The sequence below is a fragment of the Arachis stenosperma genome, chromosome 8 (assembly GCF_014773155.1).
Source record: "Arachis stenosperma cultivar V10309 chromosome 8, arast.V10309.gnm1.PFL2, whole genome shotgun sequence".
In the NCBI taxonomy this organism is placed as follows: Eukaryota; Viridiplantae; Streptophyta; class Magnoliopsida; order Fabales; family Fabaceae; genus Arachis; species Arachis stenosperma.
Window position 1 is genome coordinate 29,752,430 of NC_080384.1, and position 23,092 is coordinate 29,775,521.

A 23,092-nucleotide genomic window follows, 5' to 3' on the forward strand; every position below is an offset into this window, starting at 1 on the left:
CTTATCAATTTTCACTATAAAAGATTTTTTGTTTTTGAAACCTTTTTGTATAGTTTCCCCAAAGCTTATAAAGAGCTCGTATATTTAAAAATGCTACAGTGCTGACAAAAATTGAATTGTGACAGATGTGATAGTAAGGTTGTTAAGTTCTGATGTGGTAATTAGTGTGACGTTAGTTGTAGGTAATGATGATTAAGCATTTGGGCTGGGTTTTTAATTGAAAAACATCGGGGTTGTTTGGAAGCGCGGGTTTGAGTTCTTTGAATGGGTATTTGGGCCCTGTGTTCCTTCATAAGTTCATATAAGAAGTAGCGTTCATGTTGTAACCAAGTTGGGTTGGTCTAATGGTTAGTTCACTAGTCCGCTTAAGCAAGTGTTGGAGGTTCGAATCCCGCCTTGTGCATGCAGCAACCCATTGGCTAGCAGCAAACCCTTAAATGGAGCTCAGTACTAAGGTGTCCAGGGAAGAGAACTAGAGAAGCCAAAAAGAAGGACCTAAAATTGTGGCGTGGTAGAGAAATCAAGGTACGAGGTTTTGGAATTCACTCAGAGAGAATTCCTGACAGGTGGACAAATAAGAAAGGTAAGAGCCTCAAGCGCCCAACCCAATCCAGTGATTTTCTAAGAGACCCAAAATGTCCTGTCACAATCAACTCAACGTATTACCCTTGGCCAAAAAAGAACCCATACTCCACAAAATGAGTTTTTCATAAATTACCTCAACCAGCCCAAGCCAACTGTCCAGTGTCGGCCCGGGGCACTGTAGTGATGGAAACCCCCTAGAGGCCTTTTTGAATCCAAAACCCCCTGACTCGGAAAACCCAATCTTCTCTGGCTCAGAATTGGATGTCATTATGGCTGAAGAAACAACAGCAGTGCTAGAATGGGAGAAGAAAGAAGCTCCTGAAGGGGAAGCCATGAATATGGCTTAATGGGCCTTGATGCCTTAGATCCCTCCTTTTCCCGTTTAGTCGGGCATTAGGCCTTTTATCCTTAGTCCACCCAAATATGATCATTTTCTGTTGGAATGCCAGAGGGGCTGCTAGCCCAAAATTTGTTGGAGCTCTGAAGAATTATGTATATCAGTACAAGCCCGATATGGTTGCTATCTTAGAAATTAGATGTGAAGGAGTGGTGGCAGATAAATCAATTAAGCAAGCCGGGTTCAATGTCAAGATGGTGGTCGATGCTCAAGGGTTTTCCGGGGGCATTTGGTTGTTATGAAAAAACCCCAATCTTCAGGTCCAAGAGATAAGTAGGCATAATCAAGCACTACATGTCCTAGTTCTGGAGGACGGGAAGAGGTGGGAGCTCACTATAGTATATGCGAATCCCCAAATCAATCTCTGTAGGGAGGTGCAGAGTTATATAAAAGATTTAACCTCCACAATCCAAAGCCCATGGCTAATCTGTGGTGATTTCAATGACATAAGTGATCCCAGTGAAAAAAGGGGGGAGCCCCGGCTGATATGAACCAAATTTGTCACTTCAAAGAATGGGTGGATGCTTGTAACCTTGTTGACTTAGGTTATCATGGAACTCGATTCACTTGGAAAGGACCGATTTGACAAAACGGAGATAGAATCTTCAAGCGCCTGGACAGAGCTTACTGCAATGTGGAATGGAATCTCACCTACCATAATACTACAGTGGAAATCCTTCCTAGGGTGAAGTCGGGCCATCATCCGATTTTAATCAGAACTTCTGCTACATCGCATACCCCCAAGGTTCAACCTTTTCGCTTTGAATTCATGTGGATGCAGCATGAGGATTTTAACTCCTTCTTGAGAGAGAATTGGCTATCGGATCTTCCCCTTAACCATTCTATCCAATCCTTTGTTAGTAAAATAAAAAAATAGAATCACCAGGTGTTTGGACATATCTTCCAGCAAAAGAGGTAAATTCTTGCCAGACTCAAGGGCATTCAAAATCCTCTCAGATATGTTAAAAGTGACTACCTTGATAATCTGGAAGCGAAGTTGAGTGAAGAACTGGAAACTATCCTGGAGAAAGAGCATGCTTTTTGGTTGCAAAAATCCAGGAAAAACTGGATGGTGGAAGGGGATCGCAACACTCGCTACTTCCATATGTGAACTATGATAAGAAGGCGCAGAAATAGAATCCTCAAGCTCAGGGGTTCTAATGGGGAGTGGGTAGAAGATTATGATAACTTGAGGTCTCATGTTTGTCAGTATTTTCGCAATCTTTTCACTGAATCGATGATGTATAGAAGTGGTACCATCAATATAGATCATTTTTTTTCAGAATTGGACAATAGAGACATCAGTAATTTGAGGGCCTTTGTAATTGAAGAAAAAATTGAGACGGCTCTCTTCTCAATAGGCTCTCTCAAAGCCCCTGAGGATGATGGCCTTCCAGCTGGTTTTTACAAGGAGAATTGGTTCATAGTAGGGAAAAGCCTCAAGGAGTTTGTTCGGAAGTGTTAGCATAGCCCGGAGTAGATTCAAGAGATAAACAACACTCTGCTGGCCCTTGTTCCAAAAATTGAACACCCTGAATTTGTATCCCAGTTCAGACCCATAGCCTTGTGCAATGTCTCTTACAAGGTCATAACAAAAATCATAGCAAACAGAATAAAGCCCCTACTTGATGGTCGGATATCCCCTGCCCAGACTAGCTTCATACCAGGGAGAAGGATTCAACATAATATAATAGTGGCGCAAGAAATTGTTCACTCTATAGGGAAAATCAAAGCCAGAAACGGGTATATGGCTATCAAAATTGATCTCGAAAAGGCCTACGACAAATTAAGTTGGTCCTTTATTGAAAAATCTCTCCAAGACTTTTTGTTGCCGCCTGAATCACTGACATCATTATGAGGTGTGTAAACACCTCTAGTTTTCAAATTTTGTGGAATGGTGAGCTCACATAAAAGTTTCTCCCTTCTTGTGGTATTCGCCAAGGGGACCCCTTATCCCCTTATATTTTTGTTATCTATCTGGATCGGCTGTCTCATATGATTGAGGACATGGTCATGAATGGATCTTGGAAACCATTCAAAGTCGGGAGGAAAGGCCCAACAATATCGCATCTCATGTTCGCTGATGACATAATGCTGTTTGTGGAAGCCTCTAATCAACAGATGAAAAACATAATAAAATGCTTGAATAAATTTAGTAAGGTCTCTGGATAGATTATAAATACTCAAAAGACTCAAATCTACTTCTTGAAGAAAGTGGGAGAAAGCATTAGAAAGGAAATCACTTCTTACTTAGAGTTTAGAGAAACCAGAGAAATTGGTAAATATCTTGGGGCTTATATCATAGATGGTCGTGGCAGGAGGAGAGGTTATAACCACATTTTAGAGAAAGTCAAAAGCAAACTCCAAGGCTGGAAACAGAAATGTCTGTCTATGGCTGGTAGGGTGGTGTTGGCACAGTCAATAATCAATCCAGTGGCTTACTTCTCGATGCAGCACAACAGAATCCCCATATCTATTTGCAATGAAATAGAAAAGGCTCAACGAGCTTTTATCTGGGGATTAGATGACTCTAATAAGAAGGCTCATCTTATAGGCAGATAGACATTGTGCTTCCCAAAATCTATGGGTGGACTTGGAATGAAAAATTTAAATATCATGAACAGGGCTTTCTTAGATAAGATCTGCTGGGAGCTAATCGACAAGCTGAATGATCTTTGGGCATCCATAATCTGGGCCAAATATAACCCCAACAAAAACCCCCATCTAATTCCACGAGCGGCGAACTGCTCTAGTCTTTGGAAGAACCTTGCTCCAATGTAGTCGTTCATCAGAGAGAACACTATACACATAATTGGCAATGGTTTAAATACGCTATTTTGGAGGGATGTTTGGCTTGACATGGATCGGCCTCTCATGGAGCTTGTTCTGCCCAATAAGAATGTTAGAAACACTGAAGCTAAAGCATGGAAATTTACCAATGATCATGGAGACTGGAACATTGGAAAACTCAAGTGCCTATTGCCTAATGATTGCATATTTCATATAGAATCTGCTCCCCCTCCTAGGAGTTCAGATCCTCCGGACACTCTGGCTTAGAAGGCGATGCTAGATGGAAGATTTTCTGTGAAATCAGCCTATCAACTCATATCCAAGACTCCCTAGCAGCAGGCTTCCCCGCAGCAGGCCTTGGTTTGGGACAAGATTTGGGCTTGGAAGGCCCTCAGCGCATTAAAATGTTTCTTTGGCAAGCAACCCACAATAGAATTATCACCAAGAAGAAGAGACATAAATGGTATGGATCGGACCCAAGGTGCCACCTCTGTTGTCACTGAGTGGATGATACTTTACATGTTCTGAGGGATTGCGATGGAGCTCTGCCTATCTAGAAAAAATTGATCAAACCAGGGAAACTATAGGCCTTTCTTCAACTCTCCTTGGTAGAGTGGATCAATTTCTGTCTATCCTCAAATTGGGGAATGCATTTGAACACTCAGTGGAGTGATGTCTTCCCAATAACATGTTGGAAGCTTTGGAACTGGCGGAACATGGAGATTTTTTCAACCCCCCTTCAAGAGACCTCCTTCGGGCATCTCATCATTCAAGATTATATGGTTTCTTTCCGTAAAGCCTTTGATAAAGACAATCTAAAAATTCGAAGAAGAGGCAATAGTGAGGGTCAGTTTAAATGGCAGGCTCCCATGAGGAATTTGATCAAGGTAAATACAGATGGTGTTGTCAAGAGTACCAATGACAAACCGGAATGTGGAGGATTACTTAGAAATAGCGATGGTTGCTGGATCATGGGATTTACCAGAAGTCTTGGCAATTACGTAGCGTATCTGGCCGAGCTCTGAAGGCTGTACATTAGCATGGAAATGGCGTGGGCATTGGGGTTCAGGAAAGTGTGTTTTAAATGCGACTCCAAGGCAGTTATCATAGCCATCCAGGGTCATAAAGAGTGGCGAAATTCTAGCTCTGTTTTATACTCCCGCATCCATGAGTATATGAACAGGGATTGGGATATTCGAATTTCCCATATTTATAGGGAAGCAAATGATTGTGCGGACTAGCTGGCTAATTTCAGCTTGGATTAGGAGGCCTACACTCAAGTGTGGAACACCCCCTACTGCTCTTGTGAGTATGCTGTCTTATGATGTTTCAGGTGTCCTTCAACCTAACTCTTTAGTTTCTTAGTTTTTTTTCTTGAGTCTTAGGTCCCGTTATATACCAAAAAAAAAAAAAAAGAAGAAGACGTATAGAATTGTAAATGTGGAAATTGAGCCCTGGAATTAAAAAAAAATAATGGAAAGAAGGTATAATAAGAAGAATTATAAATGTGTATAAATGTGTGATGTAATATTCAGAATTGGAAATTGTCCAATCTATCCAAATAAAAAAATAAGAATTAGGTCAAATTTGTAAAAATAGAATTATAGTAAATTTAATCTTGAAGTATAAACTGATAGAGCAATATAAACTCAGAAAAAAATGTTACTACCGTTGAAAGATAACAATGACTATACAGTTAAAAAAAGTTTAATTTATTAAGAGTAAAGATTGAGACATAATTGTCATGGTATTCATTATGGAATAGAAAATATGAAAGAAGCATGTAAGGATGAAAATGGATCGAGTCGGGCTGGACTTTAGCTTAGACGAATCTAACTCACATTGTAAATAGAGGGTTTAAGCTTAAGACAGTTACCTCTCATATATTTTTTCTTTTAGGGTCGAGCTCGGCTTAATTAAAATCTTGACTCCACGAGCCTATATCAAAAGCCTATTTGGTGAATTATAGCTCAAAATTATAAATTAAAAAAATTTAAGTTAACATTAAATGCATTTTAAAATTTATAATTCATAATTTGTAAAGCATAATTTATTTATATATCATTAGTCATATATTATAAGTTCATAATCATATTTACAATTTATAATCATAAATATTTTTATTTAAACAAAATAAAACTACAATTTTAACTAGTCATTATTTTGGTTTTGTTATATATAAGTGAATAGTTGAATGTTCAGACAAAAAAAATTGTGACGAACTAGTCTAACGAATTTTGTAAAAAAAAGTTTAAGCCTATAACATCGTAATTTGTCTATCGTGGTTCTACCGTCAATCTTCCGTGCTCCAACAACCAAATAGCCCCAAAGATATACCTCCTCCTTCTTTAGTACCTTAATCCTTCAATGTTAACAACATTTTTACAACTCTTACAATAATAATAATAATAATAATAATAATAATAATAATAAAAGGTTAAGGATAGTTTTTGGTTAAGATTTAAAAGGTTAAGGATTTAAATTTAGAATTAGGGACTAGAATTTATGAACAAATTAAAAGGTTTAGAGTTAGATTTTAAGGTTTAGTATTTTTTAAAAACACTAAATTAGTAGTCATGATTAAGTTATTGGAATTTTTTAGTGTTGACTTGTAAGTTTTAGTAAAGAAATGAGTTTGGGTTGTTAATAGAACTTATGAGTTCATGGAATAATATAAAGAAAAGAGTTGGACTTAGTGAAAGTGTTATTTAGCCTCGGAAATAATTTCCTAAGCCAAATAATACTTTCTAAACTCAACTTTTTTTTATGTTATTCTATGGACGACTCATAAGGTTCATTAACAACCTAAACTCATTCCTTTACCAAAATTTATGAGTCAACACCAAAAAAGTCCAAAAACTTAATCATAACCACTAATTTTACATAATTAAGAACCAAAAAGTCGACAAAACCTGCCGCATCTAAACCTAATGCAGCAGCTGTCTCATTCAATGGAACAATTTTTACACAAATTGTTGTCTGTCATCAGTCACGTTTCTTCTGCACATGCTGAAAAAAAAAAAAGCATCCGCATCGTAGTACTGCTCATAAAAAAATATTATACAACATGATGAAAGCATATTTAAAATTTAAGGTTTTGAGTTTAGGGTCATTCTTTATCTTTATTAGAGTCTAGACAAAGGTGATAGTTCTCGTGAAAACAGTGGTCAATTATTATTATTATTATTATTATTATTATTATTATTATTAGAGAAATGCTAAAAGACAATTAGATGTTATTGTTTTGGTCTATTAATTAGTTATTAATGTTTAAAAGTATCGAATAAAATATGTTGTTGAATTATTAAACTAAAATAATTAAATTAAAAAAATTGAATTGATAATTAAATAATTGTCAAAAATAATAAATTCTGATGATTTTTTTTCATTATTATTATTGTTATTGTTATTATTATGCATGGATCAATACTAGCTGAAAGATCCAATTGCAACAAAAAGATTAATAAAAAACTCTCAAATTAATACACTAGGTCACATAATTACTTTCCTACATTTTAATAAACATTCTGCCCACTACTGCTTCGATTCAGCAGATGTTTTTTCTGTCACAACAAAATTAATAGACTCTTGTACTATTGTACAGTGTCTAACTCATTTCAGTAGCTGCTGACAAAAAATCATTCAAGGACAGTAATACGAACGAAGTATGCATGGTCAACATGGAGAAGCCTAGTTTTGTACAATTTTAAAAATACAAATTACGTTAAAGATTGAGTAAATGTAATGAAATATTGTATTATCCAAATGGGAAAAAAAATGAAAAGTAAACACGAAATCCTAGTTCAAATACGAATTAGAAGAAATTAACCACTAAGTTGCATATTTAACCATTAAGTCTTGACAATTTATTAATTTAACTAAGTTCATAAAATGCCACGCCGTTTATGTTAATTCGGTTTTGGTAAGAGTGATTTTTTTAGGATATCATCAATAGTATTTTTAATAGTGTGAGAATACTTTTAATGATGAAAAATTATTCATTTTTTTAATGGTTAAATATTAGCCACAAAATATAAAAGTTGTTGGCCTCTTGACTTTTTTATTTTATTTTATTTAAGTATGTTTTTAATTCTACATTTAGTGGCGGAACTTAAAACAAGATTTTGGGGAACAAGATAGGTTTTTGATAATTGTCAAAATGCTTTTGATATAGACACCAGTTAAGATAAGCTCGTTTAACCTCATCTCTCTGGTTTGGGTGATATTGCCAAATTTAAAACTGTTTTTCAGAGTCTCGTTACAAAAAATTAAGGTCAAACTTATCAGATGTAACTTTTTGAACTTTTGAAGTCTGTATCTCATTTTCTTTGTAATTCATTAAAGTATTATCTACAGGTGTTGATATTATAAAAGTTATATGTTATTTTTTTTAAATATTAGCCTTTCTCTTAAAAAATGTATCAATTCTTTAATTTTTTATTATTATTTTATATAAAAATTTAAATATATATTTTATAAAATATGTAAAGAAAAAGTTAAAAAAACAAATATTAAAATTTATAATATTTATTAAATTTTTTATTAATTTATATAAATATAATAATATTAATATTTATTAAAAATTTTATTACTTTTTATTATATAAAAAATAAATTAAATAAATAATAAAATATAAAATAATATTAAATTAAATAAATAAAAATATCTAATTTTTTATATTTAAATTTAAAAATAAAAATTAAAAAAATATTATTTATTAAATTTATTAAATATTTTAAATTATAATAAAATATTTAAGTCAATTAAATTATTATTTATTTTTTAAAAAAATATTATTAATTTTTTTATAAAAAATTTGGAGGGCACTTGTGTCTGAACTAAGCTCGCCACATTGATCCTTCATCTCAATCATACGTCAGTGAGGGGAAAAATGAAAATGTTAAATTTGGTTTTTTTCCTTTTTCAAAATTTAGGGAGATGAATCTGAAGCTGGAACAGGGAAGTTTGTGTGTTGAAGACGGATTTATTAAATGGAGTTCGTGGCGGGAATGAAAAAACTCGCGCGTGCATATCACGCGTGCTCCCGCCATTTTACGAAGTCTCTCTTTCCCGTCTTCGTCCCCGCCTCTTTTAGAATTTACGAAATTCAAAGATAACACTCGATTTCTCTTCTCCCTCTTCCTCATTCCCGCAAAATCTGGGACGCTAGGGTTAGGGTTAGGGTTTGTCTTCAAGCAGTTGGAGGAGGAGGAGGATGGGAAGCAAGGTCACAGTGACGGACCACCAATTGTCCACCGTCCGATCCGTCGTTGGCTCCGAATTCACCGACATGGACATCATCAGAGCGCTCCATATGGCCAAAAATGACGTCACAGCCGCCATCAACATCATCTTCGACACTCACATACCCTCCATCGTCAAACCTAAAACCACACCACCACCTACAAACAATCCCAAACCTTCTCCTCTCAATTCATCTCCTCATATGGATACTGCCACTCGCACTGTTGCTTCCCGCTCCAAGAACAATGGCGCTGCTGCTCGTGGAGGAGACGGCAGTAGCTGCTCCAAAGCGTCCGATGATTGGTGGTTTGCTGGTTCCGGCGAGATGTCAGGGCTGTCCACTTGTAAAGGGAGGACTATAAATTCTGGTGACGCAGTGGTTTTCAAGTTTCCTGCCAAGGCTGCCTCGGCTGGGCCTTCGCCGGGGAAGGTCTTCGGGAGGGGGCGGCTGGCAGCGGGGACTTGTTCGGAGATTGTTCGGTTCTCCACAGATCAAGCTGGGGAGGTAATGTGCAACTGTGGTAACTGGTAATGGTTAATTGTTCTTTGTGTGAAAGTGTGGGTTGAGTTGAATTTGTGTATTACATTGTTTGAATTAGATATTGGTGATTTTTGGTTTGGCAGATTGGTAGAATACCAAATGAATGGGCTCGGTGTCTGTTGCCTCTTGTGAGGGATGGTAAGGTTAGGATTGAGGGGCGCTGTAAATTTGCACCTAATGTTTTGGGCATCATGGATACCATTATTTTGTCAGTCAGGTACTCTCAATGCAACATCCTGTTTCACAAGTTGAAATGTTAATCTTTTGGTTTGTTGATACTGTTTATGATGGGAAGTAACTTAATTTGCCCTTTTTTCGGTTGGGGCCCGGGATATTCCTTTCAGTGTATTTATCAATAGGTCAATGTTTGTTAAGCACCAGCAGATATCTCTCAAGGATGCCACTGGCAACTCTACAAATGAATCAGTTTTCCATCCTCTTCCTATCTTGTTTCGGTTGCTAGGCCTGGAACCTTTTAAGAAGGTGGCTACTGAACCTATACTTTTCCTTTTTTGGGACCCACCTTTACGTAAATAGTATGTTCAGTTAAATACTTAAATTGCTTTCTTTTCTTTTTGGTTGCCATCTTGTGGAGTTAAATTTATGTTCTAAACAATGGTAACTTAGACTGAAATATTAACATGAACCGTCATCTGATTTTTAGGCAGAGTTAACTCCTGGTGATTTCTATTCCAACAAGCGTCCTATCGACCAGAAGGTGAGCTTCGGATATACTTGCATTCTGAGTTGTGACAATGTCTGATGGTCATAGTGTTGTACCTTCCTTTAACTGGACAGACATTCCTCTTCAGGTCCCTTTACAATTGATGAAGTCTGAGCATCCTTCTCAAAATTGCGACGAAAATAAAGAGGATTCCATTTCTGAAACTGATCTTGATAATATTGTTGGTGTGGGATCAAGCTCGGAGTTAGAGGTGCTGCATTCTCAGAGTAATGTGCACTGTTTTACTTATGCTATTGGTGTGATAACCATTAATCAGGACGTATTTTGTGCAGGAAATGGATCCCCCAGGCAGTCTTCAGTGTGAGCTACGGCCCTATCAAAAGCAAGCTCTTTATTGGATGATCCAGATGGAGAAGGGGCGAACTGTAGACGGGACAGCAACAACCCTTCATCCATGTTGGGAAGCATATCACTTGGCTGACAAGTATGTGTGTTGTCATATTACAATATATATACATGGATAGATAAACCAATTAATGGTTCTGATGATGTGCTTGTGCTTTTACACTTTAGGAGGGAGCTTACTATTTATTTGAATGCATTTTCTGGTGAAGCCACAACTGAATTTCCTAGCACCCTTCAAATGGCAAAAGGAGGGGTATGTTTCTTGATGAGTTAACCCTGTATAGTTTTGTTCACTTATGATGCAATGCTTATAAATTTTTATTGTGAATTTGTAGATTTTGGCAGATTCTATGGGTCTTGGAAAGACCATCATGGCCATATCACTTCTTCTTGCCCATTCAGGAAGAGGTGGATCATTAGACAGTCAATCCTTAGCTCATACTGAGCTGTATACTGAAGATGGTGAAGTTAGTGATACGGTACACAACTTTTCAAACATTCCGACGAAGGCAACCAAATTTGCTGGTTTTGACAAACTGATGAAGGACAAGGATGCTCTAACAAGTGGTGGCAACTTGATAATATGTCCCATGACTCTTCTTGGGCAATGGAAGGTATTTGCCTTGTCAGAAATATATATAGCTTTATTCATTACTGAATTTCATTTATTCAGCTGTGAGATTTATAGAATATATATTGTGAAATGCTTCCTTTCCTGTACTGAACATTTGGCAATTTCTTCAGGCAGAAATTGAAACTCATGTACAACCTGGGTCTCTGTCCCTATATGTTCATTATGGACAAAGTAGGCCAAAAGATGCAAAAAGTCTTTCTCAGTCTGATGTTGTTATTACTACATATGGAGTTTTAGCCTCTGAATTTTCCAGTGAGGTATTGAGAACCTGTTTGCTTGAATAGATGTCAACCTTTTTGCTTCAATTCTTAAACATGGTTAATCAATGCTTGATTCATCTTTCTATCTGTCTTATGTACAGAACGCCGAGGATAATGGTGGACTTTTTTCAGTTAGGTGGTTCAGAGTGGTTCTTGACGAAGCACATACTATAAAATCTTCTAAAAGTCAAATTTCTATTGCTGCCGCTGCTTTAATTGCTGATAACCGTTGGTGTCTTACTGGCACTCCTATCCAGGTGAAATATTATGACTTGCTCTTATCTGATGATTGTTATTTTTGGTATTGATGGATTAATTATCAATTGGCCAATCAGGGACAACAAATTTCACTCTGATTTCAAATTTTATAGATAACACTAAGTGCTGCATTTAATTGAATTTTGTTTTGCGGGCAATGCAATTCATGCACCTTCACTGAACAGATTTTTAGTAAAGTTTTTTAGGCTTGGACGACTTTTCCTCTAAGACATGACAAGAGATCGGAAGGCAGCACTTCATAAAAAACAACTTTTTCTTTTGTTGGTGTGTTGCTCTTGTGAGGGGGAACTGTTATCCTCCCTTTTATTATTCTTCTCTCTATCTTGATCAAATTCTTGTTTTATCAAGAAATAAAAAGAAAAAAGATGGTTATCATGTTGGTTGATCTTCAATTCATCACAAGTATCCTGGCGGCAAATGTTGTTTCTGTTCTTCCTGACATTGAATCACTGTTTTATCTACAGAACAACCTTGAAGATATTTACAGTCTTCTTCGATTTCTGCGAATAGAGCCTTGGGGTCATTGGGCCTGGTAAAAATATTCCCCCCCTTATTGTTGAATCTGTTTCCTCAAATTGAATCATATCCATTGTTCTTGAATTTTCCTTTTACTTTTTGATGTTCAATGCTAGGTTTTGATGTTTTATCAGTTTTTTTCAAGATGGTTTCTAGGCTGAACTGTTGATTCCATCGCATAAAACAAGTATTTCCTTTTCTATATTGAAACAAATTACAATAGTAACAAAATTCTACATGCAATTTGATGTGTAACTCTTATGTAAACTTAAGTGGTCTGACACTCCTTTCACTTTGTATTTTGCTTTTCCAAGTTTTCCAACTTCTATTTGTTGATGAAGATAGCATCCATTGGTCGAGAATTCTCCTGATGATTTGATTGGGTTTTATCAATTGTTGCATTTTCTTAAAACTTTAAATCTAGATGCATGCTTATATATTTTTGGAACTTACTACTACTTTCTTTGTTACTTTTATTGTTCACCCCTCAAGTGGGTATATATGGTTCGGCTTCTTGTCTGGAAGATTTATATTTGTATGATCCAGGTGGAACAAACTTGTTCAGAAGCCATTTGAAGGAGGTGATGCGAGAGGGTTGAAGTTAGTTCAGTCCATTTTGAAGTCAATCATGTTGAGGAGAACCAAGTATAGCACAGATCGAGAGGGCAAGTGAGTAATCTAGTTAAGGATTTGTGATATTTTAACATTCTAGTATATTTTGTTCACTAATCATTTGTTGCAGGCCTATCCTAGTTCTCCCTCCGGCTGATGTGCAGGTAATTTACTGTGAACAAACAGAAGCTGAGAAGGACTTTTATGAGGCCTTATTCAAAAGATCTAAGGTATTTTTTCGTTTTCTGATGTATGCGTGATATTTTTGTCTTGTTCTTTTAGTTCTGAAGAAATCTGATCAATTCAACCTGTTATGAAATCTGTGTAGGTCAGGTTTGACCAGTTTGTTGAGCAAGGGCGTGTTCTTCATAATTATGCTTCAATATTGGAGTTGCTTTTACGGCTTCGGCAATGTTGCGATCATCCTTATCTTGTAATGAGGTATGATGTCTTACATTTATACTCCTTCTTACACACTTGAAGGTTGCACGGGGATTCTGCTGCTGTGCAAATTGTTGGCATGTGGGCCGAACAGTTAGTCTTTAAGGAAGAGTAGTACTAATGTAATCGGATTTTCATAATTTCTAACATGTTCTGATTAATATGCTAATTTGGTTTTATTTTTTATTTTTTTTTGGGTTGGTTTTCTATGTTTCTGATAGAGAGGCGCCTACTACTAACAGGTTTGGATTGTGTTACAAAAGGAGAGGTAAGTAGAGGTCAAGTAGAAGTGTTTTAGGAGTTGTTAGGATATCCAGCTGGCTGATAGGTTGTTATAAATAGCTAGGATATAATTAGTTTAGGGAGGATAGTTTTTCTGTTATGAATTTTGTTAGAAATTGGAGAGAATCTCTCTCTGAGCTGGTAGTTCCAGCTGTGTAGAACCTTTTAGGGAGAGCTAATTGGTCATCCCGATATATCAATAAAGCTTGATCATTCTGCTACTACTGGTCCTATCAACTGGTATCAAGAGCTTGAGGATCCCGATGCTGAATGGTGCAATCGAGATCGAGGAAAATGGAGTCATGATTTGACACGATTGAATCGCGCATGGAGGAGATATTCCGATCGATGCAGGAGACGCTACAGCGCTTCGATTCTGGAATAGATGCGTTCGAAAATCGCGCGCCTAATCGGAATGAGCGTGGTTCACCGGGATCGCACCTGGCCGCAGGATCATCGGCCAGAAGCTGCGGCGCGCCGGAGCAATGGCGAAAGCTGGAACTTCCAATCTTCTGCGGAGACGACGCGGTGGTTTGGGTTGAACGCATGGAGCAATTCTTCTTGCTGCGCACAGTGCCAGAGGAGGAATGGCTCACGGTCGCCACCTTTGCAATGGAAGGAAGGGCATTCACGTGGTTCAGGTGGTGGGAGGCGACGGCGCTGGTGCTCCAGTGGCGGTTTTTCAGTGTGGCGCTGCTACGGCATTTTCAACCGGAACGGCTACAGAGCCCCTATCAAGCGCTGCTGAAGCTGAAACAGACGAATGCGGTGCGGGACTACGTTGACCAGTTCGTGCTTCACGCGCGGCCCCTCCGTGGAATTGCGCCAGAATTGCTGATGGATCTCTTCTTGAATGGGCTGAAACCAGAAGTAGGGGAAGAATGTAAATTGTTCCCATACCAGTCAGTGGACGAGTTAATAGAACTGGCACAGAAGGTCGAAAACCGCAACGCTGCCTTGCGAGGGGCATCGGGACGCGGTAAATCACTGGCTCCCAACTTCGCCGTTGCCAATTCAACCGCCACCAAAGCGGTGCACCCCGCTACAGTGTCCAACTCTGCAGCAACCAACAGCGTGGAGTTGACGACGGATCCCTTGCGACGGCGCGGATTGGGACATCTCAGCAACGAGGAATATAGAGCTAAGCGGGCCAAGGGGGAATGCTTCCTCTGTGACGGACGAACCATACACTGCAGATCACAATTGCAAGAATAGAGAGTTCAAGCTTTTAATCATGGAGCCAGACTTTGAGTGGAACAGGGAACAGGGACAATTGGAGCTCAAATTCATGAGCTTGAGTGGACATCACAAGTCAATCAAAGCCTGGGTAGAGGTAAATGGCCGCCGTGTACGCGTTCTCATAGATTGTGGAGCTTCGGACAGCTTCGCGACACCAGAGATTATCACCGAGTTGGGCCTGAGAATTGACAACACCCCTAAGTTCCAGGTCAGGGTAGCAGACAGTACCAATACAGGGGGACAGGGAAGGTGTTTGGGTGTCACGCTCCAATTCAAGGAAGTGGCAATCAAGGAAGACTTCTTCATCTTCCCAACTGATGAAGCGGAATTTGTCCTGGGACTGGCGTGGCTAGATAAGTTGGGAGACGTTCTCGCAAACTTCAAAAAATCACGCCTTCGATTTCGGAATGGGGACAGCATGGTTACATTGCAGGGGGACCCGGAGCTGTGCTATGGAGGTATGCACCTTCAATCTGCAGTTTTGTCCATTCAAGAAGGGGGAGAAGGATTTATGGTCCAGCTGTGGCCCATGACTTTGCAAGCGGCTATGGTATCGCAGGTGACGCAGGTAATCGAATCAGTGTTAGCTTCTCATACTAAGGTGTTTCAGACATTATCGGGGCTGCCACCACATCATTACCATGATCATGCCATTCCACTGATAGAAGGAGCTTCAGTTCCAAATATAAGACCTTATCGTTACCCGCACCATCAGAAAGCAGTAATTGAACTAATGGTACGAGAAATGCTGGCCTCAAGGATAATTCGGCCAAGCTCCAGTCCCTATGCGAGTCCGATATTGTTGGTGAAGAAAAAGGACGGCAGCTGGAGATTTTGTGTCGATTATAGGGCGTTAAATGGTATTACGGTGCCGGATAAATTTCCTATTCCCGTCATTGATGAGCTACTCGATGAATTGGCGGGAGCTGCAGTTTTCTCTAAGCTGGATTTAAAATCGGGGTACCACCAAATTCGGATGAGGGATCAAGGCATCCACAAGACCGCTTTCTGCTCTCATGAGGGCCATTATGAGTTTCTAGTCATGCCCTTCGGCTTGACCAACGCCCCTAGCTCCTTCCAAGCCTTGATGAATGACATTCTTAAGCCTCTATTACGGAAATTTGTCGTAGTCTTTTTCGATGATATCCTCATCTACAGTCAGGATATGGCTAGCCATGCCCTTCATCTCCAACAAGTTTTCCAGATTTTAGTGGAGAACCAGCTGGTGTTGAATGAGAAGAAATGCACATTCGCAGTGAGCTCGGTGGAGTAATTGGGCCACATTATCTTGGCACAAGGGGTCTCGGCGGATCCTAACAAAACCACAACGATGCTAGAGTGGCCGGTGCCTACAGACCAGCGAGCTTTACGGGGATTCTTGGGCCTTACTGGCTATTATAGGCAGTTTGTGCAAGGATATGGGGTAATCGCCAAGCCGTTAACAGAGTTGACAAAGCGAAATGCGTTTGAATGGAATGACAAGGCATAGGAGGCTTTCGAGAGGTTGAAGAGGCTGATGGCAGACCTACCGACTCTAGCAGTTTCGGATTTCAATCAAGACTTTGTTTTGGAAACGGATGCATCGAGTGAGGGGTTGGGTGCGGTGCTGTCCCAGCAAGGCAGACTGTTAAGTATCTAAGGAAAGTGGGGAACCACACCTTAAAAGCTAGCTGTTAAGGGGGAAGAACCACTCTCTTTGTATACAACATCAAGCATCCCATACTACTCGATGTGGGACTTTGAGCACCCCATAATACCCAAGTCCCTAACACAGACCAATAGCATTCCTAAGCCAAGTACTATCTCCAAGGTCCCGACAAAAATATGCATATGAGAGGGAGTTGATGGCCATTGTCTTCGCTGTCCAAAAGTGGCGGCATTACTTGTTGGGTCGCCATTTTATTGTTCTCACAGATCAGCGAAGTCTGAAGTTCCTCACGGACCAGCGACTCATGGACCCAACTTGAAGTGGACCACTAAATTGTTAGGCTTGGATTTTGAGATCCGATACCGGCCAGGCCTTGAGAATAAGGCAGCAGATGCGTTGTCACAGCAAATGATGGCAAGGGCGATTTCAGTAGTACATATGAACTTCTGGGAAATGGTGGAAGAGGAGGTGGCTCACGACCAAGAGCTACAAAGGATTGTGGTCGCCTTGCAGCAGGGGCTGGATGACTATCCGGGGTATTCCCTACACAAGGGTTGGCTGTTTTATCAAGGGAAAGCAGTGTTGCCTGCAAATTCTTCTCAGATCCCACTTTTGCTGGTTGAGTCCCATGACAGCGGGGCAGGTGGACATTCAGGCTTGTTTCGAACCTATAAGCGGCTGGCAGCAGCGGTTCATTGGCGCGGCATGAGGCAACGGATCAGGGATTATGTTGCGGGCTGCCACACTTGCCAGCAAAACAAGCATGCAGCGATGAAACCGGCGGGGCTGTTGCAGCCACTACTAGTCCCGGAGCGAGTTTGGGAGCACGGTTCGATGGATTTTGTGGCGGCATTGCCAAAATCCAAAGGCATGGACACTATCCTAGTAGTGGTCGATCGGTTAACTAAATATGCTCACTTTATCCCCTTAGCTCATCCATTTTCAGCCAAGGAGGTGGCACTAGCCTTTATTAAAGAGGTAGTTAAACTGCACGGATTCCCCAAGTCAATCATATCAGATAGGGATAGGGTGTTTGTGAGTAAGTTTTGGTCCGAACTGTTCCAAGCAGCAGGGACAAAATTGAAGTACAGCACGGCATTTCATCCGCAAACCGATGGCCAAATCGAGGTGGTTAATTGCTGTTCGGAGACTTATTTGCGGTGCTTTGTGGGGGGTTACCCAAAGAAATGGTTGGAGTGGCTACCATGGGTGGAGTTTTGGTTTAATACCTCCGACAATGCCTCAGCCCAAACAACTCCATTTCAAGCACTTTATGGGGTGCCGGCACCTATTCTTTTCCGGGGAGAGACATTTCCATCACATGTTGAGGAGGTGTCAGCATTGACCGCAGCCAGGGATGTGGTGTTGGCAGAGTTGAAGATGCACTTGGTGCAAGCTCAGCAGCGGATGAAACAAGCAGCGGATAGGCATCGAAGAGATGTCGAGTTCAAGCCGGGTGAGTGGGTTTATTTGAAAATGCAACCTTATCGAATGCGGACACTGGCGCGGAGGGTCAATGAAAAGCTAAGCCCTCGGTACTATGGACCGTTTGAAGTGGTTGAGAGGATAGGGGCAGTGGCATACAGGTTAGCCATGCCTCAAGGGTGCAGACTTCACCCGGTCTTCCATGTTAGCAAGTTGAAAAAGGCTGTCCCGCCGCAGCAGCAGGTACAGACGCTTCCACCAGGGCTGGCTGAGGATGGTGAGCTGGTGATGCAGCCATCCCAGATTGTGGCATCGCGAACCGCAGAGGATGGGGCCTTGGAGTATTTGGTGCGCTGGGTGGGCCTATCTCCTTGTGAGAACAGCTGGGAGCGAGCAACGACATTGCGGGCCACCTTTCCGGAGCTCCACCTTGAGGACAAGGTGGTTGTCCGAGGGGGGAGTATTGATTGAGAGGCGCCTACTACTAACAGGTTTGGACTGTGTTACAAAAGGAGAGGTAAGTAGAGGTCAAGTAGAAGTGTTTTAGGAGTTGTTAGGATATCCAGCTGGCTGATAGGTTGTTATAAATAGCTAGAATATAGTTAGTTTAGGGAGGATAGTTTTTCTATTGTGAATTCTGTTAGAAATTGGAGAGAATCTCTCTCTCTCTCTGAGCTGGTAGTTCCTGCTGTGTAGAACCTTCTAGGCAGAGCTAATTGGCCATCCTGGTATATCAATAAAGCTTGATCATTCTGCTACTACTGGTCCTACCAGTTTCTAATTTTAAGGAAAAAATAAAGGAGTTTTATCCATGATTTTAATGACTTTTAGTTTAAATGTTTTATATGGTAGTTATGTTTCTAAATTCAATTTGAGAAAATTATATTAAAATTTGGTAGTAGAAAATTATCATTATTATGCTATTACAATGATGAAATGCTGCATGATGGTTGCATCATAGAGGCTTAAAAGTGAAAATTAGCCAACAACTCACCATCAATTTTTTTGATGTTCTTGAAGCCTGAAAGTATTATATGAGAAAGGAGGTTTTGGTAGCTTTGAACAATGATGTTTTACTTCTATTTTTTCTTTGAAGTTTGTTTGTTGCAATGCAATTGAAAGGCTTTCTTGAGTTTATGTTTCCCTAGACCATGCAGCATTAAATTGTTGTTTGTGTACACTTTAACTTATTGTCATGGTGATCATTGATTCATTTAGCCGAGGTGATACTCAAGAATTTGCTGATCTAAACAAACTAGCTAAACGCTTCCTTCGAGGAACCCATAATAATTTAGAACGTGAAGTAAAAGATGCACCGTCACTGGCTTATGTTCAAGAAGTAGTTGAAGAGCTACGTAAAGGGGAGCAGGGTGAGTGTCCAATATGTCTTGAAGCCTTCGAAGATGCAGTGTTGACTCCTTGTGCTCACCGCCTATGCCGGGAATGCCTCTTGGCAAGTTGGCGCAATTCCACTTCTGGTTTATGTCCTGTTTGTAGGTACTTTCTCGCTAAAATATTAGTAGTTTTATTGCAGTAATTTCAAATGTATCTTACTTATAATGCATTCTCCTTGCAAAACTGCTACTTTTACAGAAAAACAGTTAGCCGGCAGGATCTTATTACTGCTCCTACTGATAGTCGGTTTCAGATTGATATTGAGAAGAACTGGATAGAGTCATGCAAGGTAACTGTTCTTTTGCATGAACTGGAAAGTCTTCGCGCATCAGGCTCCAAGAGCATTGTTTTTAGCCAATGGACTGCTTTTCTAGACCTTTTGCAGATTCCCTTTACACGGTAAGATTTGTTGCTGGTTTAATCATATATTTTAAGAAAGATGGCATTCTTGTGAAACAATCCGAGTCAAATGCTTCTAAAGAGCTATTCACGAAGTCTAAGCATGCTATTTCTTTATGATGTGTTGTAGTTATTTTTAAGCTGATGTCAGCTTTGATTATTGTTGTGATCTAATGTCATACTTCTGTTCCTTTTTGTATCATGCTTAATTTTATCCCATTATGGGTGTATTTATCTTTCTATTGTTTTGACACAATTAAGTAATGAAAAATGATAGAGGTTTATTTATGATTTCCTATATTTCCAGGAATAACATTTCATTTGTTCGTCTTGATGGAACTTTAAATCAGCAGCAGCGGGAGAAAGTGATCAAACAATTCTCAGAAGATGATGAAATACTGGTCTCGACCTATTTTTTGCTTTTGCCTGTGACTTGAACAATGTAATGAAGTGGTTAAATGCATTGTCCTTTTTTTTCCTTTTAAACGGTTTGTTCCTATTTATTGCACCAGGTGTTGTTGATGTCACTAAAAGCTGGTGGAGTGGGTATAAACCTAACAGCTGCTTCAAATGCTTTTGTCATGGTACGTGCAAATCCACTTCTGTTGCCTAATGAGTCTTTGTCTAGCTTCAGGTATAAAACCAGATTTTAGATAAGATAAAGAAAGTATTAAGATGCCATTCAGATAGGGCGTCTATTTGCACACAATTTTGTAGTTCATTAATTGTTCTGTTTTAGTATATATTTTAGATTTAGCAAACCAAATCACCCAATGAATGTGGAGCGATCAATCTTATATGGGAGTTAGCTAATTTAGCACGTATACTGGGTTGGGATTGAAGTTGCAATGGAATTTTATTTGTATGAACAATCAATCCAATGGATATATGATTTTTATTGCTATTTATTATAATTGATATTAAGAATGTAATTATTTTATAGTAATCTTGGGGAAAAATTATTTTGTAATTGAATAGGACCCATGGTGGAATCCGGCTGTAGAAGAACAAGCAGTCATGCGCATCCATCGTATTGGACAAACACAGAAGGTCGCCATTAAACGGTTTATTGTGAAGGTATGTTTGATTTGCAAATTTGAAAGTCATGAACATATATAACATGGATATGTTGTTATTTTTTTGTAATTGGACCTCATTAATTGGTTTAGTGGGTTAAAGTAATCTGGTAATGAACTAGCATAAAGTTTGGCAGCAAAGCCATCAGTTGAGGTTGACCCATTAGTTTCAACTGACTGACTCGAGTGGTTTACTTGTTCTTATGTATCACATTGCAGGGGACAGTTGAGGAGAGAATGGAGGTGGTGCAAGCGCGTAAACAACGAATGATTTCTGGTGCCCTGACTGATCAAGAGGTTCGAACTGCACGGATAGAGGAGCTGAAGATGCTTTTCACTTAGACCGCCAAGGTAGTGCAAGCATGTTTGTTTGCTGATATTGGTGTATCATGCACCATTAAGCATTCTGCATCCACAACTTTGTGTCTTCTTTTGAGGCCTCGTTAATTCATTAGCAATTTCCATAGGGAGGTCAAGCTAAGTGGGTGGGTGCAATGCTCAACATCCTGCAAATTAGGCGGACACCCTTTTGAGTTAATTATATTGGTATACTTTGGGCTGTGCCAGGTTTAGGACTTGGGAGAGTGATAGTGGTGGAAATGGAAGGAATGGAGAGTGGGGATTTTTTATAGGGTAATTCCTCCCAATAAATTGAAGGCTAGGGTAAAGTTAACAAGTTAGATTTTTAATGTAGTGGCTATTTGTCCAGGTATGTAGATATGTAGATTTCAATAGCTATTTAACTTTCACTTCCAAAGGGTTTTTGGGTTTTGGGCGACGGGAAAGGAGGTACTCAACTATTTCCTCCACGCAATACATTACAGTTAGGGTTGAAAAGTTATAAATTGATTGCATTTATAATCATGGACAATGTTGAGAATCCACTGTATATTACGTGTAATATTCTTGTGTAACTTCTACTGGTGAAAATGCAACCACTTGTATATTACACGCCTTGTGATCTTTTTATTTTTTTTTCGCGCAAGTTATAATACTCATGGTCATAGGCATATGATTGTTCGGGTGGACAGTAGCTCCATTTTACATGTAAGTGTATAACATATGAGTTGCAAAAAAAAAAAAAAAAGTTGAAGTTCCTTTTCTCTTGTACTTTCATCTCCACTCCATGTTGCATGATGGGTTATTGATAGCAATCGATATGGGTATGGATAGAAGTTAAATCCCCAAGCGTCGTCATTTCTTATTAGGGGTGTGCAAAAAAACTGGTTTCACTGAACTGAATTGAAACTGAACTGAAACTGTTTTAAATAAACCAGTTTTTTTAAATAAAAAACTGAACTGAAATCATAGTTTTTATGAAAAACCAGTTTATTAAAAACCAGTTTTTATGGTTCAGTTTAGTTTTAAACCAAATTAAAACTGATTTTGTTTAAACTCCAAAATTAATTTTACATACTCTTTCTTTCTCTTTCTTCCTTCACTCTCTCTCTCCCCTTTCTCTCTCTCTCTCTCTTTTTCTCTCTCTCTCTCTCTCCATTCTCTCTCTCTCCTCTCTCTCTCTCCTTTCCCCCTCTCCCTCTCCCTTCCTTCCCTTCTCTCTTCCTCTCTCTCTCTCCTCTCCCTCCTCTCTTTCTCCCACTCCTCTCTCTCTCTCTCTCTCTCTCTCACCCTTCCTCTTTCTCCCTCTCCCTCTTTTTCCTCTCTCTCTCTCCCCCTCTACCTCTCCTTCCCCTTCCTTCTTCTCTCTCCTCCCCTCTCTCTTCCTCTCTCTCTCTCCCCTTTTTTTCTCTCTCTCTCTCTCCCCTCTTTCTTCCTCTCTCTCTCTTTTTTTCCTCTTTCTCCCCCTCCTCTCTCCCTTCTCTCTCTCTCTCTCTTCCATTTCTTTCTTCTCTCCCTTCTCTTTCTCTCTCTCCTCTCCTATTTGTCTCCCTCTTTTTCTCTCTCTCTCTCTCCCCCTCTCTTTTTCCTCTCTCTCCCTCTCTCTCTCTCTCTCTCTCTCTCTCTCTCTCTCTCTCCCTCTCCCTTCTTTCCCCTCTCTCTTCCTCTCTCTCTCTCTCTCCCTCCTCTCTCCCCTCCCCTCTTTCTTCTCTCTCTCTTTCCCCCTCCTCTTTCTCCCTCTCCCTCCATTCCCCCTCTCTTTCCCTCCATTCTCCCTCTCCCTCCATTCCCCCTCTTTCCTCTTCTCTCTTTCTCTCTCTCCCCCTATCCCTCCCCCTTCCTTCTTCTATCTCTTCCTCTCTCTCTCCCGTTTTTTCTCTCCCTCCTCTCTCTATCTCTC

At 39.7% G+C, this 23,092-nt stretch overlaps 1 protein-coding gene across 2 annotated transcripts; it reads left to right on the forward strand.

Annotated features, from left to right (window-relative positions):
• The first annotated feature begins 8,663 nt into the window (after window positions 1-8,663).
• On the forward strand, window positions 8,664-21,809 carry LOC130946480 (DNA repair protein RAD5A). 2 transcript variants are annotated; one of them, XM_057875242.1, is made up of 20 exons: window positions 8,664-9,521; window positions 9,641-9,774; window positions 9,902-10,040; window positions 10,222-10,275; window positions 10,370-10,492; window positions 10,575-10,726; window positions 10,816-10,900; window positions 10,983-11,261; window positions 11,392-11,538; window positions 11,643-11,798; window positions 12,285-12,352; window positions 12,883-13,005; window positions 13,079-13,178; window positions 13,277-13,389; window positions 19,202-19,480; window positions 19,577-19,777; window positions 20,085-20,178; window positions 20,290-20,361; window positions 20,756-20,854; window positions 21,073-21,809. In XM_057875242.1, exons 1-20 carry the CDS (start codon window positions 8,988-8,990, stop codon window positions 21,193-21,195), a joined length of 3,075 nt encoding a protein of 1,024 aa, XP_057731225.1. In that variant the 5' UTR covers window positions 8,664-8,987; the 3' UTR covers window positions 21,196-21,809. The 2 variants fall into 2 exon arrangements, with proteins under 2 accessions (XP_057731225.1, XP_057731226.1); XM_057875243.1 differs by lacking the exons at window positions 20,085-20,178; window positions 20,290-20,361; window positions 20,756-20,854; window positions 21,073-21,809 and having other exon boundaries at window positions 19,202-19,476; window positions 19,577-19,778.
• Window positions 21,810-23,092: the final 1,283 nt, after the last annotated feature.

What these genes read in the sequence shown, in the direction of transcription:
- LOC130946480 (XM_057875242.1), top strand. Translation starts at nt 8,988, where the DNA reads ATGGGAAGCAAGGTCACAGTGACGGACCACCAATTGTCCACCGTCCGA. An exon ending in GCATATCACTTGGCTGACAA is followed by an intron (nt 10,727 to 10,815) that starts GTATGTGTGTTG and finishes TTTACACTTTAG; the next exon opens with GAGGGAGCTTACTATTTATT. An exon ending in CTCTTCTTGGGCAATGGAAG is followed by an intron (nt 11,262 to 11,391) that starts GTATTTGCCTTG and finishes CAATTTCTTCAG; the next exon opens with GCAGAAATTGAAACTCATGT.